Source organism: Erpetoichthys calabaricus, chromosome 2 (assembly GCF_900747795.2).
Source record: "Erpetoichthys calabaricus chromosome 2, fErpCal1.3, whole genome shotgun sequence".
NCBI classification, from domain to species: domain Eukaryota; kingdom Metazoa; phylum Chordata; class Cladistia; order Polypteriformes; family Polypteridae; genus Erpetoichthys; species Erpetoichthys calabaricus.
Genome location: NC_041395.2, coordinates 296,340,878 through 296,358,649, shown reverse-complemented (window position 1 = coordinate 296,358,649; position 17,772 = coordinate 296,340,878). Strand labels below are relative to the sequence as shown.

General features: G+C 34.7%; 1 protein-coding gene across 20 annotated transcripts in view; it reads left to right on the top strand.

The window, feature by feature from the left end:
* The window catches only part of tcf7l2 (transcription factor 7 like 2), a 224,132-nt gene extending 209,171 nt beyond the window's left edge, over nt 1-14,961 (top strand). For 5 of the 20 annotated variants that reach the window (XM_028795796.2, XM_028795804.2, XM_028795798.2 and 2 more), the window contains 6 exons: nt 321-483; nt 1,031-1,138; nt 4,600-4,648; nt 5,163-5,213; nt 6,209-6,281; nt 12,902-14,961. In XM_028795796.2, the coding sequence (XP_028651629.1) occupies nt 321-483; nt 1,031-1,138; nt 4,600-4,648; nt 5,163-5,213; nt 6,209-6,281; nt 12,902-13,307 (850 nt within the window). In that variant the 3' untranslated portion in view covers nt 13,308-14,961. Of the gene's footprint in view, nt 1-320; nt 484-1,030; nt 1,139-4,599; nt 4,649-5,162; nt 5,214-6,208; nt 6,282-6,799; nt 6,873-12,901 lie in introns of all 20 variants that reach the window. The other 15 variants (XM_051922107.1, XM_028795822.2, XM_028795817.2 and 12 more) reach the window with 6 other exon arrangements.
* The last annotated feature ends 2,811 nt before the right edge of the window (nt 14,962-17,772 follow it).

Sequence of the window (17,772 nt, the reverse complement as noted above, 5' to 3'; positions counted from 1 at the left end):
TTACCACTATTTTCTTAAAAATATCATGTGGAGATTTTGTCCCAGGATGATACTTTTTATCACTCTAATTGAATTTATTATCAATTTCTGAGTAAGAGTGGTTATTTTTCAAAGCTTGCACAGAATTTACTTTTAACTAGTTTCTATTTTTCTTATCATGACTTTTCTAAAGAATATTGATACACCATTTATTTAATTACATTACTTTTACAAAGTTAAAGCTGAAGTAGTGTGGAAAAGTAAATGTATTAAGGTGACATGTAGAAAGATATAAACAGAAAACTTCTATAACTGTTTAACTCTTCATCCTCTCTATGCAGAAAACATCAGGATTCTAAAAAGGAAGAAGAGAAGAAGAAGCAACCTCACATAAAAAAGCCTTTGAACGCATTTATGTTGTATATGAAGGAAATGAGAGCAAAAGTAGTAGCAGAGTGTACGTTGAAGGAAAGTGCAGCTATCAATCAGATCCTTGGCCGGAGGGTAAGAGGCACTTTCTGTTTTAATGTTGGTGGCTTCTGTGAAATAAAGAGCTGATGTTATCAGCTATTTATTCTTTGCATAGTACATCAGCAGCATGGTGTACTTTTACCTCTTGGCCAGAAGGAGTCAGATTCAGAAAAACAAGATAGTAGATATTTGCTCCTTTATCCTAGCATTCCCCCGCTAGCTTTTTTAGTAATGGAGCCGTATACCTCTCAGGATAGTGACCCGAGTGTAACTGGCTCTGAATATTTTTACTGTTTGGAAAATCTCTTAAAGAATTATTTTATGTGTTTTGCTACAGAAAACAGCACTTTTGAAAAAGCAGTGATTTTATTTATTTGTTTGTTTGTTTGTTTGTTTTTGTGGCTTTTTTTTTCCTATTAAATGGTACGTAGTGTACCAGATACATTATATTATTAGCTAGTTATTGATGATGTTTTTGCATTTCCTTTAATACACTATTTATTGTGATTCATCATCTATAGGCCTGTGTTTTATTCATGCGATTTTTTTTTTCTTTCTATTTTTTTCTTGCTTTTATTAGTGGCATGCATTGTCTAGAGAAGAACAAGCTAAATATTATGAACTGGCAAGAAAAGAGCGACAACTGCATATGCAGCTTTACCCGGGTTGGTCAGCACGTGACAACTATGTAAGTTTTTATGTTTAAATTTTACATACAGTAACTTTCTTAAGTCTTATGCACTACTGGAGAGTTTATTTTAAGGATACTCAATAGTTTTAAGTTCACTTCCCTTTACTTCATGACACAATGGTGGAAGTGAAACCAGAAATTACCAAGATGACCTGATGATTAACATATTTAAATTTTTCCAGATTTCCCCAGGTTTCTCTACTTAAAAGATCAAACCTTACAGTCATAAGTGAGCTGCTAGCCCTTTCCACATTTAATATAAGGCCAGTTCTGTTCTAACAGGCTAGTGTTGGATAGGTTTGTTTACCCCCCTTTTTTAAGATGGGAAAAGCTAATAGCACTTTCGCATGAGGTATTAGAGTTTGGATCTATTCCTGGTACTAAATTGTTTGCCTAAGTCTTTAAGTTTACCTTTCTTTAAATATAGACGATTGATAAATTATTTTCCCTAACAAATTCCTTGCTTATCAGTTTATAACTTCAGAAGCCAAAGGGTGTGTAGGACAGGATTGAAATGATTTAACTAAATATATCCTTACACTCGTCTATTCGTTTTAAGTTAATTTTCTTCATAGCAGGTTTTTTTAAAGGTAGTACATGGAATATGGAAAATTGTCAAAAGTAGATATGTTGGTATGTCTTAAAACTTGTTGGCCTTATAAAATAGGTGTGCTTTTGGAAGAAGCATAAATATTTTAAAGAATATGCAAAGTTTAGATTTCATTACCACTAAGATGTTATGGAGAGTGCTAAAAAATGAGTAAACAGAAGAAAAACAAAATATATTGATTGTCTTGGTCTTTACATAACCATATGTTTAATGGCAAATTGCACAATTCTCTTTCTTAGCCTATACTTCAATTTACATCTCGATGATTTCTTTTCAGTCTTTTATATCTGTAATGTATTTAGTCAAAAAATAAACATAGTAAATATATTGTTTAAATTAATAATTATGTAGAACACATACAGCTATACACTTGAGGATTTCTAAACTATTTTAGCTGATATTAATGTTTTGAGACAGTTTCAAGTGATTTGGGCATGTAACATATAGAAATGTACAAATAATTGGCTTATTTTACAGGGAAATGCTGTGGTTTGTTAGTAAATAGCAAGTCTTCAGCCAGGGAAGAGAGGAAACACTTAATCCAGACTTTCATTTGACTATGCCACTTTTATCATAGTACAATAAATGCACATTGTAGTAAAGCATTTTCTACTAGCAAATACAACAGTAAAAGTAGTATACTCAGTGAGTAGCAGGGAAATTAATAGTTTTATACAGCAGAAAATAGCTATTACTGATACTTCATTTATAAAAGATGCTATAGCCAACATCTTCAGATACTTGTTCCTTTATATCTGACTATGCTTTTGTGTCTCATCATGGCTTTTTTTTCCTGAAATGCATTTTTGTGTGATATTGAGTACATTGTGCAATAAATTTAATTTTCTGGAAACAGCAGTAGCAAAAGCAAAATTATTTCAGAACTTAAACACAGCTGCTGTTCTGCAAGTGTTAACAACTGTGATGTTGGTGATTTCACTGTTGAATGTCCTCCCCCTTTCTTTGAACTGCCATATTTGAATGGTACTGACCTATAAAATTATGCAGTCTCTTTGATTAATGTAATTCAGTAGTTCCCACTAAATTCCTGTAATGGTTACCACCAGCAATTTCTTAAGACTTGTCTATCTTAAAAGAATTTTGCCTTGGATAAATATAGGACTTTATAGTAAATTGTAGCAAAATACATAATGATTGCATGCAAGATTGTTATTTTATTTGTTTCATTTTAGGTGATGGTGTTAATTATTTATAAGAAATGCTTGTGTTGTTTACTACAGTGTCATTTTTTACCTACTCTGTATCCATGTCACTCACCACGATACTTTTTTTTATTTACTGCCTCACTCATCTCCTGCTGTTTTTGACATGTTTTGGGATGTTCTTTTGAATAGGAAGTAAAAAAAATTCTTTAATAGAAATTTGAAGCCAGATTTTACTAAAGCTTATGGCAAGGAAAATAAATAAGAGCTAAACATGCAAAGCTCTCCAAATTTTATCTCAATCAAAGCTAATCAGGGTTTTGGGGTGGGTATGAATGCTTTCTGGATGCATTGATCCTTGCTCATATCTGAATTGTTCAGAAGGAAGCAAAAGTTTTAAATACTTTCATTTACTATACAATGAGTTGTATATATTTAAATAAGGAAAATAAACAATTTCACTGCTGATTATATTGCACAAATTTACAACAGTCATTGGTTGCAGTAACTGATAAAACTGTGTCACTGCCAGTTTTATTTTAACATTATGGTCATAAAAAAGGTTTTATGTGATTTTAGATGCTTTAAGGTATTGTACAAATGTATCGGAAAGAAATATTTCAGTAGTATCTGCTGTTCTTCATGCTTAAAGCTTTTGACCTCTGCTATATGAGCAAAAGAAAAAAAATTACAAAGTGTAGTAGACTTTATTCCTTTATCAGTCTGGGTATATAGAAGTCTCCAAGCATGACTCAAGAAGGAAAAAGAACAAGAAAACAAATACTCTAAACTCCAGTTGGAGATCTTTTGGAGCTGAGGGTCAAATTAAGATGGGTATTTGAAACTTTTTGAACATCACTAGGGGAATAGTAGGATTCTCCAGGCTGTTAGGCAAATTCACACCAACACAATCACCCTGAGTGCCTGATTTTGGTCTGCTATAAAGTGTGTATGATACAGCTTGCCAGGGGCAATAGAAGACTTCTAGGAATTGAATTGCTTTATAATCTGATTGAGTGGTCTCTGCTTACTCGAATGAATCATCCATGCAAGTATTGTGAGGTGAAAAGATCATTTCAGTTACTTGATGCTAATGTCAACTCAAAGGTATTGTTGCCGTTTGAAACTGTGGAGGATGGACGCTTTTGTGTAAATTGTCAAAAGATGTTTTTTACAGGCAAAAAAGAAGCAAGGCATGACTTAAGTTTAAAAAGAGCAGAAAACGCTTGCACAGATTTGCCTGCACCAAAAACCATCAGTCCATTAGAGGGGTCAGAAGACCCACAAAATTTAGGATATTTTCAGTTCTCCTCCTGTTTTCTTCTCCACAAGCCTAAAGATACTAGGTGACTAATATAGTTGAACTGGGGTCTTCTTGCTGCTCTAGGCAGGAACACCAAACTCTTACTTGTCTGCAGCAGCCCGAGGTTTTGATGCTAAGTTAAAGTTATCGGTTTGATAGAAGATGAAACCACTTTTTCCCCCTCCCTGCTTGTCTCCTTCTGCCAAGCAGACTTGTTTGTTTATTATAAAAGAACCACAAGTTCCAATGATCTGCAGGTGCTTTGCACAGTTATAACTATGAGTACACATTTTATTATATGATTTTTATATTTTTGTTATCTACAAAATAATAACTAAGGTTTCTTTTTATTTCTTTTTTAATGGTATTTCAAAATAAAAAGGGAAAAAAAAAGAAGCGAAAAAGGGATAAGCAACAGGGAGAGACCAATGGTAAGTGAGCAGCAATTATCTCTTATAATAGAGGGTAGCGATCATGTGTCAGACTTGTGACATTTCAAAGATAAAAGGGCTAGGCTTTTGCCTGGCATATTTAGATCTGGTTGCTAGCTAGTGCATCATTTAAATGTTGTAATGTACTGTTTGTTACTACCCCTTTGTTAAAAGCTAATACAAACTGCCAGTGCATGAACTAGACATATTGATGTTCAGGTTATTATTGCAAGAGCTATTAACTGTGGAAAAATGTTATATTAATGCCTGTGCCTTGGCTATGAGTTTGTTTGCTTCTTTATGTTAGATGTTAACTTGGGCTGTACCCGTGTTCTGATGCATGCCTTACAATAATCATCCCCATCTTAAATTAAGGAGGTTTGCTAATTTTGTTTCATATCTTTTCTTTTATTTCTCCTGTGCGTTAAGCAAATACTGCATAGCTAACTTGTTATTGCAGCCAATAAGAGTCTAGATACATTTTTGAAGGCCTTGTATTTGTTCTTTTTTTCAGAACACAGAGAATATTTTCCAAATCCTTGCCTTTCACTTCCTCCGATTACAGGTGCTAATGTCATTTTGAGTCCTTCAATTACTAACTCATGCTTTCTTTTCATTTTTTTTAACTGAAATTTATAGCTTGTGTAATATTAATATATTAATTTAATAAGGGTAAATAACTGATGTTTCTATTTTTGTCTTTTCAGCATCTTATATATTTTTTGTTTTTTTGTTAAATGACTTAAAACCCAGTTATGGGAGTACAATGACTCTGTTATTTAAAATATTGCAACATTTACCATTCTCCTATTGGCATATTTAATGTGCAGTATTACTTTAAAGTGACTGTACTGAAATGAAATTTCTCCCGTTGATAACTAAAAGTAAACCTCCTTAATCTAACTGCTTAGTACTTACCCTTTTCTATTTTTATCTTTATATAAAAAAAAGCATGTTCAAGCAGTAATTCTGCCTTGCTCATTCTATGCAGCAACTTTACTTGAAGTGAATTTATATAATAATAAATATATATATGAAAAAAAAAAATATATATATATATATATGCAATCACTAATTATGGTCTAATCTTTGCTAGCTTCACTGCTTTATCTGCTAGGACTAATGTCCTATTCTGCAGTCTGCTTCCTTTCACTTACAACATTTCTTTTCTAGACTAAAAAATAAATTGTGCCAAAAAAAAAGCTGCCATGTCCCATTTTTTAAATAAACACCTGGCTGTTTGTTTGTTTTTTTTTAAGATGTAGTAAATATTAATTTTAATTATCTTTTAAAAACTAATGGACTCCCTTAACTAAACAAATTAAACATTAATTTTATCTGACTAACAATGTGTTTAAGGCAGTCAGTCCTTTAGAAAAGGGATACTGCAGCTTTAATTGCCATACTTTCCCATTTTAATTTTTTGGCTAAAATGTTCTTTTAAGGGTTAATACGTACATTTATTAATTGGTGATAAATTCATTCATTCCCCTTATTTTTCTTTATTTCTCTCTTTCTTTCTCTTTCCTCTGTGCTCGCTTCTTTCTTCAATTCGTTCAGACCTGAGCGCTCCTAAGAAATGCCGAGCGCGCTTTGGCCTTGATCAACAGAATAACTGGTGCGGTCCGTGCAGGTGTGTATAGTATTCCCAGACTTGCTATGGCTGGTTGCAGCTGGTTTTGAATTGGTACTTTCTCCTTTCTGGCTATCACCTTTTATTTTTCTCTTTATTTTATTTTTAATTCTCCATTCCTTCTTGCCTCTGTGACTTCTTGGTGAGCTGGGTTTAGACTGGAAACAATTTCTGCGGCTTTCAATAATTTTTGCAGGCATTTCTTTTTTTTATTTAAGATTTTATTTACCTTCAGTCTAGGAGAAAAAGATAAATTCAAGGATAAATGATTTATTAAGAAATCCTAAAGGCACTTGCCACAGCTTGGATTGGCATTGGTTTGAAGAGCTCTATTTGAAATAGCCAGTATAGATCATTGCTTGATTTAAAGTAGAGAAATAATTGCAAAATGTTATTTGTCTGGCAAGAGGAAATTACCAGTAAATGCAGCTGAAATGCTAGCTTCAGCTAGATATCACACCCAATGACCAGTGTCTACTTTTTGTTGTTATATTTTTGTGTTTACCTTTGGCTAACAGATGCAAATACTCCAAAGAAGTGCCGTGCATTGTTCGGACTTGACCAACAGAGTTTATGGTGCAAACCATGCAGGTATATTCCCAGCAGACCTTTTTGGGAATGAAGGCAATAAAAAATCTCTGTTTGACATAATTTAATGACAATCATTGCTTCATACACTCTGCTTGAATACTTCTGTCGCAAAGGATGGTGCAATTCACTCTGATTCTTTTTTGCTGGTTTATTGTGGGGAAAAGTGGCCAGTGCTATGATAATTACTTTAACAATCAGTTAGCCAGTTAACCGTTCTTTATTTGTTGCCTCATTTATAATGAACAAAAACACCAAAGAGTTAAGAATAATATTTGAATGAAAGAGGAATTATGGAGTAGAATAAAATTGTAACAGTTATAAAGTAGAAATAAAGGTGTAGTATTAACAGATACTAGGAGGAAAAACATGACATCAAGAACAGAGAATAATAGATACGAAACTAGACCTGATTTGCCACAGTAAAGCATGGCAGGGTGTACTGTATATCATAGTTGCAGAAAGTCATAGTAAAGACAAGTTATTTGCCTCTGTTTAAATGTTACTACTGAGTAAACCATGTAAGGATGAAGATATGTAAGTAAACGCTCAATAAAATTTGTATAGTTAGCTTTAAGAAAAGTCTCATCAAAATATCTTAGTTTCCTTGTGAGTTTGTCAGTGTAGACCACCCCAATATTTTAGGCTGCTTGTGTTAATTGCTTTGCAAATTAATTTTTAAATGTAATGCCAAAGGAGTACAGTTGATCAAAAAGATAGGACATAAATACAAATTGGTGACATAAAATTAACTCAGATTGGCAGGACTTGCAATGAATCCTGTATTTGATGTGCTGTAATTTTATAAATTGCTGTATAAACTGTGTAATATTATTACATACAATAAAAACATACTACATATCAGTATCAGACCCACATGTATTAATTGTATATTGTTAAATAGTTCTTGTATGCTGAATAGTATCCAGAATGCTGATTTTAAGCATTTTAAAATTCATTTGTAAATGTTTTGTCATATACTGTGTGAAATAAAGTGCCAAAAATACGGTATATTCAGTATCTCTCTCTCTTTTTATATTAGAATTTATCACAGTTTTATTGGCAAATTTTTCCCCACAGCCAATCAAAAAAGTTTTTGTTTCTTTTCCCACTACTGGTAATCCTCTAGTGATTTCTTGTTTTGTCAATGTTTTCCCTCTATAGCATAATTTCTCCTTAATGCACCTCCCTGCTTAATAACCTGACATAGCTTAAATCTGTTATTTCTTTGTTCTAATACAAGCAGTCTTTGAATTTGGAATATTTTCATGGTAGGTATTTGTTTCTGCTAAGTAATACCCCCCCTCTTTGTGACACTTAATGTCTTTCTTATTGGTCCAGGGGTCTCTTAAACTTTCTCAACTATTGTCTACTGTAAGATGTGTATGCTGTAATGAACAGTAACTTTATAATACCTGATTGAGCACTCATTTCATATCAAAGGTGCAACTTCCAAAAATGTTGAAAATGAACAATTCTTGTACAGAAGGGAAAGTTTTAGAGACTCTTGTTCCAAATATCATTTTTATTCATACTGTACACATTGTGTGGTGCAGGGATTTATCACATATATTTGTTTTTGGTTGTTTACATGTTTATTTATTTTAAAATAGCTTTAACTCTCCCACTGTTTTTTGGTTGTTCAGAGGACTTGCTACTAGAGCATAAATTTGTGATTAATTTTGTGAAAAGCATAAAAACACTGATCAGCCACAACATTAAAACCTCCTGCCTAATATAGTGTAGGTCCCTGACGTTCCACCAAAACACCTGCCATCGAGGCATGAACTCCACTAGACCTCTGAAAGTGTTCTGTGGTATCTGGCACCAAGACTTTAGCAGTAAAACCTTTACGTCCTGTAAGCTGTGAGATGCAGCCTCAATGGATGAGACTTGTTTCTTCAGCCAAACCCACAGATGCTCTATGGGATTGAGATCTGGGGAATTTAGAGACCAAGTCAACACCTTGAACTCTTCATCATGTTCCTCAAACCATTCCTGAACAAATTTTGCTCTGTGGCAGGGCACATTATCTTTCCTAAAGAGCCCACTGCTATCATAAAATACTGTTGCCATGAAGAGGTGAATATGGTCTGCAACATTCTTTAGGTAGGTGGTATGTTTCAAAGTAACATCCACATGAACACCAGGACCCAATGTTTCCCAACAGAGCATTGCACTCCCTCCTATGGCTTGCCTTCTTCTCATAGTGCATCCTGCTGCAGTCATATCCCCAGGTAAACAACACACATACTGTATACACCGAGCCGCCCATCTAAAAGAAGACGTGATTCATCAGATCAGACCACTTTTTCCATTGCTCCATGTTCCAGTTCTGAGCTCACATTCCCATTGTAGTTTCTTTCAGCAGTGAACAGCATGGGCACTCTGACCTGTTTGGGGCTATGCATCCCAATATGTTGCAAGCTGCAAAGCACTGTGTGCTCTTACACTTTTTTATGGTCAGTTTTTCAACTGTATGTGCTATAGTAGCTCTTCTGTGGGACTGGACCAGACGGACTAGCCTTCGTGGACTACCTATCATTGAACCTTGGGCGCCCATGGTCCTGTCGCTGGTTCACTGGTTGTCCTTCTTTGGGCCATTTCAGAGATGCTCTGACCCAGTCGTTCAGCCATCACAATTTTGCTCATGTCAAAATTTCTCAGATCCTTACACATACCCATTTTTCCTGTTCTCAGGCTGTCACCTTCAAGAATTGGCTGTTTGATTGTTGCCCAATATATCTCACCTCTTAACAGGTGCCATTGTAAGATAATCAGTGTTATCCGTTTTACATGTCGGTGGTTTTAATGTTGTGGCTGTCAGTGTAGACACAAATTTGTTGCTTTTTTAATTTCTTAAACTAAAGACAACTTAATTCCATGAAATTCCGGTTTAAACAGCATTCATTTTGAATTTTTAGACAATTTCGAACTGGAATTAATAAATATTTGATTTGATATTTACTAGATGAGCACAGATGAATAAGAAGGCATTTAGGTTCATATACAGTAAATGTGTCCATTTTCAGTTTATTTTTGGCAGGTAAAAGTACTTAATTGGATTATATAAACCGCATATTTGATACATTATGTATACCCAAACTTCCTCTTCTACCAAGTATTTGGGCCTTGCCCCTGCACAAGGTGTACATTTGTGTGAATAACTGAGTGCTTTTGACACTCAGATTGTGTGTGCTCCCTTGATCCATTGGGAGTTTTGAAACTAGTCTACATTTTGAACATCTTCTCATTGCATGAAACCTTGTTGTCTGCTTACTTCTAATCTTCTTAACACTTAACCCTACATTATCTTATGAACAGAATGTAAATTAAATTGATGTTGTTATTTTTAATCATTTTGTTCACCACAGAATCTTGGCTTGCTGACATTTACCTTTCATTGTTCATGTATGTTTGACAATTCTGCTTCATTTACACAAGCACTATTTTTAATGAAATTTTTGATAAATGCGTGGAACTATTTGCGGATTCTGCATAAACTGACAGTTTGTGCAATATAATTATAATTATTTAGTACTCACAATTGTAATCATCTTAGAGAGTCACAATTTATATGGTGTTTAAAATATTAAAAGATACACATTTATAAGATATGAAGATATATACTGCCAAAAGTTCAATTGTTGCATAATAGCAGTGTTTGTGCATTATAAAAGGTAAACAACTGTCACAAAAATAACAATCGGTCACTTCATTTTTTTTTTTTTTTTTTTGAGAGGTCACATCTTTATGAAGTTTTAAAGCTATCATTAAATAAATGCTAGTTACATGCAAACCGGTTGAATTGACCATGTTTACATCATACTGTATACCATTTAATATTCGCAGACCAGAAGAGGAAATGATCACCATAAAGTATGTTTTCAGTTTTCCCATACATTGATATAAGTAATTGTATGTATGAGATAGGTGCTGTCTTTACTGTACTTATTGCACACCAAGCAATTTAGAATTTAAATACCAATCCATTAAATATTGGCAAAGTAAAATATATTTCCAGTTTGGTATAGTTTTATTTTTTAACTAATCATTCATTTAGCATTTACTAAGGGAGACTTGTGCTGAATTTTTGGACACATACACAAAATAATACTGGATAATGGAATAAATTTTACTTATTTTTGTGTACCTTCTTAGTTTTCCTTACATTTATCATCTGTCTCATTAATATCCATCATATTGGTAATGTTAGGTTCCTGTTATGATCAGCCTATGTTAGTCTGCCAAGAGTGATGCCTGTGGAGGTTCTTTTGGCAGTCTGTGGAGTTTTGTTACCTTTTATGCATTCTTTGGTCAAGTACGTTGTATGTAAAGACAGTACTATATTAATTGGCAAGTAAACCAGTAATATACATTCACATTTTCTTTTCACTAGTAGGTAGATTGAAGGCTTATCTTACCAGGATTGTTTTCACAAACATGCACGCCCTGCCCCTCCTCCCTTTAAATCTGCTTTATTTTGATATGCCATGTATTTCTATACATCCATTTCTTCTTTTCTAATTTCAACTCACAGCATGAATACTTCTCAGTATAGCATGTGCTGCTCCTGCAGGCTTTAATGGCTTTAACAAATTTGTGCCCATTTTTTTTTTCCTCTTTTTTTTTTTTTTTTTTTTTTAATTCAGACGTTGAAATGCTGCTTCTAAGCGCATCAGTGCATACAGGCTGGGTATAACTTGCGAAACAATTCTTATCTGAAAATGAGGAATTAAAAAAATATATATATTTTTTTTTATATTACCTGTTGGTGTATCGTTATATTTTGTAATGGAATTACTTTGTTGACAGTATTAACATTGTTAATTAAATTTCCTAGTCTTGAAACATTGTTTTAAAAATAAGTATATGGGAAGAACTACAGTAAATAATAAAATACCCTTTGACCTCATCACAGAACTTTTAGTATACATTGAAATGGTACAAGCTAAAGTCCAATTCGGGGATAAAACAAAATACAACAATTACTGTTTTGACTGCAAAGTAATTATTTTTTGACTAGGGTAATGTAAATAATTGAGAGAGAAATTGTGTACGCTTGCATTCTTTATTTTAGAAGCTGTTTATATCACCCATTTTTGTATGCAAGAAGGCCATTTCAGATTTTGGACATCACTTTACACTTGAGTAATGCTCCCGCTTAAAATTAGCTGAGCTATTGTCAAGAAATTTGTGGCCACAATAAATCAAGACGCAAATATTGTGACATTGACATGCCTGAAATTCAGTGTGTTTGTTTAATGAGCTTGATCAATGTTTCCACACTCAACAGAGTAAAAAAATTAGCAGAACTCTCCTTGCTAAGCAAGACAGAAGCTGATTATTTGTTCCTTGGTTTGTACTAACACTCTGTAAATCAATGCTTCACCAAGTGGTTGCAGCCTTCCAAATTGGTGTTTTGGCCTTGCACTCCTGCCTGTAAAAACCCAATTACCAGATACCCACAAAAAACAAAACTGGTAACTCGTTCAGAATTCTAGCTGAAATATCAACAGCATAGTTAAAATATCTTCAAAAGTTCAAGCCCTGTCACTGAATCTTTAATATCTAGCCACAGCCTGCAGGCCGTAGAACCAGTTATTTCTGTTACTCTCTTCTGTTTTCTCCTTTCCCTTCGTTCATTCCTGCTTTCCACTGCTGTTATTCTTTCTCAGTTACAGTATGTTTGGTTGTCAATGAGATTAGACATCCATATTTCTATACCTTTGTAAAGTATACTATTTATAAGTCAAGCCTGTGTAGACTTGTATGCTGCTCGTATGTCTGCAGGCACTCCTGTAGTTTTGTCAACTTTTGTGTATTGAATGCTAATTTTTAAAGCAACGACAACTACCGATTTAGAACAGCATTTACCTGCATGTCTCACTCCTTCATTCCGAAAGTAGATTCATTTTAGTGAAAAAAAATTAAAATTAATTCCAGCATATTTTAAAGCCATCGTGAAATGCTTTTAAAACATTTTTGTCTATTGAACCTTTGTTTACAGATAATTGTTTCCCTGTTTCTAGGAGAAAAAAAAAGTGCATTCGCTACATACAAGGTGAAGGTAGCTGCGCCAGCCCACCCTCTTCAGATGGAAGCTTATTAGACTCTCCTCCGTGTTCTCCGTCTATGCTAGCCTCACCCTCAAAAGACTCAAAATCACAGACTGAACAAATGCAACCTCTCTCACTGACTATGAAACCAGACCCTTTGGCACACCTTTCAATGCCACCCTCATTAGTCCTCCTGGACAGCCCAGCTGGCAAGTCTGGCACACAAAATGGGACACTGGACCACCCAACCATCTCATCACAACAGACTGCACCCTCCTCTTCACTGGCAAGACCTTCAACATCTTTGTTGCATTCCCATAATACCATCACTGGAACTCAACCCCAGCCTCTTTCGCTTGTAACCAAGTCTATAGATTAGCTTACAAATTTAATGTTCTTTTTGTTAATTTTATATAAATATATATTTTTTGTTTTTGTGTTAATTTTGTCTTTTAAATTAGTACAGTGTTTGTCAAGTTCATTGGTCAATATTTGACCCATCATTATTTCAATTATAGAGAAAAAGAAACTTGCAGATTATGAGCTTTGTGGTTCTGCCAATTTTTGTTTTTAACAGCCTTTTATGTGTGAAAGATGGAAAAAAAATCACAAAAATGATATTATATTTCCAATACGTGAACTATTGAAAGACTGAAATGCATCTTTTTGAAAAGCTGTTATAACATTGCCTCCCCTCTTTTTTCATTTTTCTTTTTTTTTTTTTGTTTTTTCCTGGAAGGAGTTGGTTCTTCTTCATTATTTGTATTAAATACGAGCTTGCGAATCAATCATACATATTACATCTGTTAAACTTTGAGAGCACGGTGAATGCAGTGCCACTTCAACAATTGTGCGGAACAACTTTTATTGTGATGTTACTTGTTATTGTTTAAATGTACAGAAATATTTGGGGGAGATACTGTGTTAATATGCATTGTTCCATGGCGTTGTATTTGGGGTATTGGGACTGGACTTAGTGGGTTTGGGGTTGGGAGTGGGAGGCCTGGGGTTTTGACACAAATCTTTACAACGCTATAGAACCAGTAGTATTTATTGCTTTAGAAATTGCTTGTTGTATCATGTATGTTGTCCCTTTTTAAAATATGTTCTTTTTGTTCTTTTTTTTTCCTGAAAACATTGTATAAAGATTTTTTTCTTAGCATAAAGCAACTTATATATGGGTCATTTGTACAATAATTTTTAATTTTTTTTTCCTTACAAAACACGTTCACCGCCAAATGGACGGAATACAGTTCTTTTTAAAGGAGAGATGTGCTCAACTTTATTCTATGAAACAAAAAGCCATTTTACAAAAGGAAACTTGAATGCGCCAAGGGGAAAAGTGATTTTAAGAGTAAAAAATGACTAATACCCTACTTTTACTCTACAGTTGGGTCTGTAGCAGACTGTAGACTTGCATATAAATTTCTGTGCCAAACTTGTGATAATTTTCTTCTCCCTATGTTATAGCAGTAATTTTTTTAATCATATTTTGCTGTGACGTTACATAGATTGCTATGTATGTAGAATAAATGTTGCTATGACAGATGTGTTTGGTAGCAGATTGTCAAATAAAAAAAGAAAAGACATATACACCCCCTTCTGGGCCAAATTATAAATATGAGGGTATTAAGTAAATTAAGACATGATGATAATAAAAAAAAAAAAAAAAACAACTGCCACTATACAGTACACTACTAAGCATAGATAGAGCTAAAAACAGGCATGTTGATGTTGCAAAAGGCTGTAAAAAGTTACCAGAAAATCATCCATTTGGTGCCATAGTAGTTGACATGACGCGACTGTAACCCGTCTCGGTTTTTCTCTGGTTTACTAAGATGCTAATGTTGACATTTTTGTGAATAGTTTGAATGTTTCCTAACGGCTGTGATGTTCCTGTTCTATTTTATGCTCTTATTCTTTTTTTTCCATTTCAATGGTTTAAAAAACATTTTTGTAATGAATAAATGTTCATGCTGTACAGTATCTGTAGCATGCAGTTCTGGATTAATAAAAGCAATTTAGTATGTGCAGATACATTTTTGCTATTGTCTTATTGTGAGAGATGGTACAATGGTTTTACTTCTGTAGTATTTCTTACAGTTTATAGCAAGCATAAGATGCCTAGATGGAGGATCAAAGCATTTTCCAGGCTCTAAGCCTGCCCTCACAATATTACATGCAAGGTCCAGGACTCCAGTGTTAGTTTCACTCCATTCACAGTCTCTCATACTGGGCCAGTTCAGGGTCTCCAAGTAACCTGACACAGGGGCTGGGAGAAACTTGGAGGACACAACACATAAAACCAACTCTCCGCTGCCATAAGCTTTTACTAACTAAACCGTGAGCATCTTTTATGTAAAATTATACACAACAATAAACTAACAGCTTTGAAATATTCAAATATACGTTTTACCATTCCGTATGTAATAGTAATTTGCTTACATGTTTCACTGTAACAATTTTTGTCAGTGCCCTTACTTCAACTTGCTAACAATTTAACTTATTCTCATTTTACAAAACTAAGTGTAAAAAGTGACATAATGCTCAAGCAGTATCAATAGGAACATTTAAAAGACGTGACAATGACATAAGGCTCGTGTTCTTGTAAGGTGGGTTGTAGATGCTGGACAATGGCATGATTTACAATTATGGTAAAGAAACTGCTTTTTGACTTGACGTGTTGCTGCCACCAGGGATACACTTGTGATTGGTACGGGGGGATATGATGCAGAAGTTCCCCCTGGACTCATTCACTCACTCACTGAGAATGTGTTTCTGAAATTCAAGGACCACTGGCTGATTCTTCTCCTCATCATAAACACTTTAGACTGCTTGCAAGAAGCACATCAAGGAGTGTGGATATTTGGAAGATTGCGACACGCTGGCTACTTTCACTTCATGTGCGACTCTTTGCTTCAAACATGAATAAACAAATTGCAGCTTACTGCTTTAGGCTACTTGCAGAAAATGTGGCTTGTTGGAAAGGGGAGAGACTCTGGTTGTTTAGATTTTGCAAAGAAAACATTTCTAAACCATTGCAAAATTATAGATTTTTGATGTAAACCTGCTTTATTGACATGCTCATGTTGCTTTTGACTCCTGAGATCATTCTCATAAGCCGAACCTGCATAAATGAAGAGCATATACTGTACGAGGCACCTGCTCCATGCAGCATGCTAAGAGGATGTTTGGAGGGCAGGCAGAATTCTCTGGGACAAAAATGAAAGCCATTTGCTCTGGAGCCATGCTGTCATCGTGCTGGCCTGGCCGTAACTTAAAAAGAGAAATGCTTGCTTTTCTGCTGTCTACTTTTTCTACCTGGGCTTATAAAGCCTGACTTAACGTGAATGTGTGGAGGATGAGAGTGCAAATTACTACAATTTGCAGTGGTTATTTGTCTTTATATTTTAAAGTGCATTTCTATTTACGTACTGCATATACAGTTCTAAACCCGCCTATTTCAGTTCAGGGACATAGGAGACCAGAGCCAATCCACACAGCGTTAGCTGCAAGGTGCACAGGACATTGGGGCCAATCTCGAAGACACTTCTAATAAAAAAGGGATTTTTAAAATATGCATTTCAATGTTTCCTTTTACAAATAGAGAATGTAAGAAATACGGATTCCATTACTGCACTACTTTGATTTCAGCATGCAAGGATGCTGTTGTGAATGACAAAATTAATCGTCTTTAACAGAATTTCTGTTTTTCATGATGGTGTAGTGGTTAGCACTGTGGCTTCACAACTCAGATCTCATTTTTGGTCACAATAATCGGTCCAGCACAGTTGACAAATGCTTCCCTAGCCTTCAGGGACACTTACAAAAAAAAAAAACACATTGCGCCGTTATCGTCCATTACTCAGAACAGCTCAATTTCTCCTTCATTGCATTGACTTGACTTTGATGCAATCCACACAGCGTTAGCTGCAAGGTGCACAGGACATTGGGGCCAATCTCGAAGACACTTCTAATAAAAAAGGGATTTTTAAAGTATGCATTTCAGTGTTTCCTTTTACAAATAGAGAATGTAAGAAATACGGATTCCATTACTGTACTACTTTGATTTCAGCATGCAAGGATGCTGTTGTGAATGACAAAATTAATCGTCTTTAACAGAATTTCTTCGTACAAAGAATTAAATGTTAATTTTAGCTTATAACTAGGATTGATCAGTGAAATTTGGCAGTCCAAAACCCCCCAGTAATTATGCTGTGTCCACCAGTGACATTGTTTGCCAAATATTTTCCTGGAAATTTGCCGTGCTGCCAGCTTAGAAATGATGTTTTCTACCCACCCCACAGACACACAATGCTTTGCAAGTCCAGTGTTTCATCACAGAGCTTTTGCAACCAATGTTGGAAGGGACAGATCCCCCCCATAGCAATCCCCCCTCGCCAATAGATAGCACCGATCATAATAATGGGCTGAAAATTAGTGGAAAATGTAAGAATACATTTAAAGATTGAAACTGGAAATGTGTGTGTCGGTGTGTTCATGTATTAAAGGTGATGTCTTTCTGTATGGACTTGTGTGTAATAATGAGCCTACCCCTTTAATAATAATACCCAGAGTGCTGTGCAGTTGATGCAAACAGGAAGGATTGAAGAATCCACATGCTTTTGTGCTGCGGAAGCAGTGAGTGAGCAAAAGTGTCGGTTGGGTAGAAAACCATCAAACTGAGGTGGTCATCTGCCATGAAATCCGAGGGGGTTTGGGGACAAAGCCTTCATGAATTCATGCTTCCTGTTTGCAAAAAAAAATGTTTCTCTTCTGATATTTAGTTCTGTTCATTTTTTTCATGATTTTGTAGTGGTTAGCACTGTGGCTTCACAACTCAG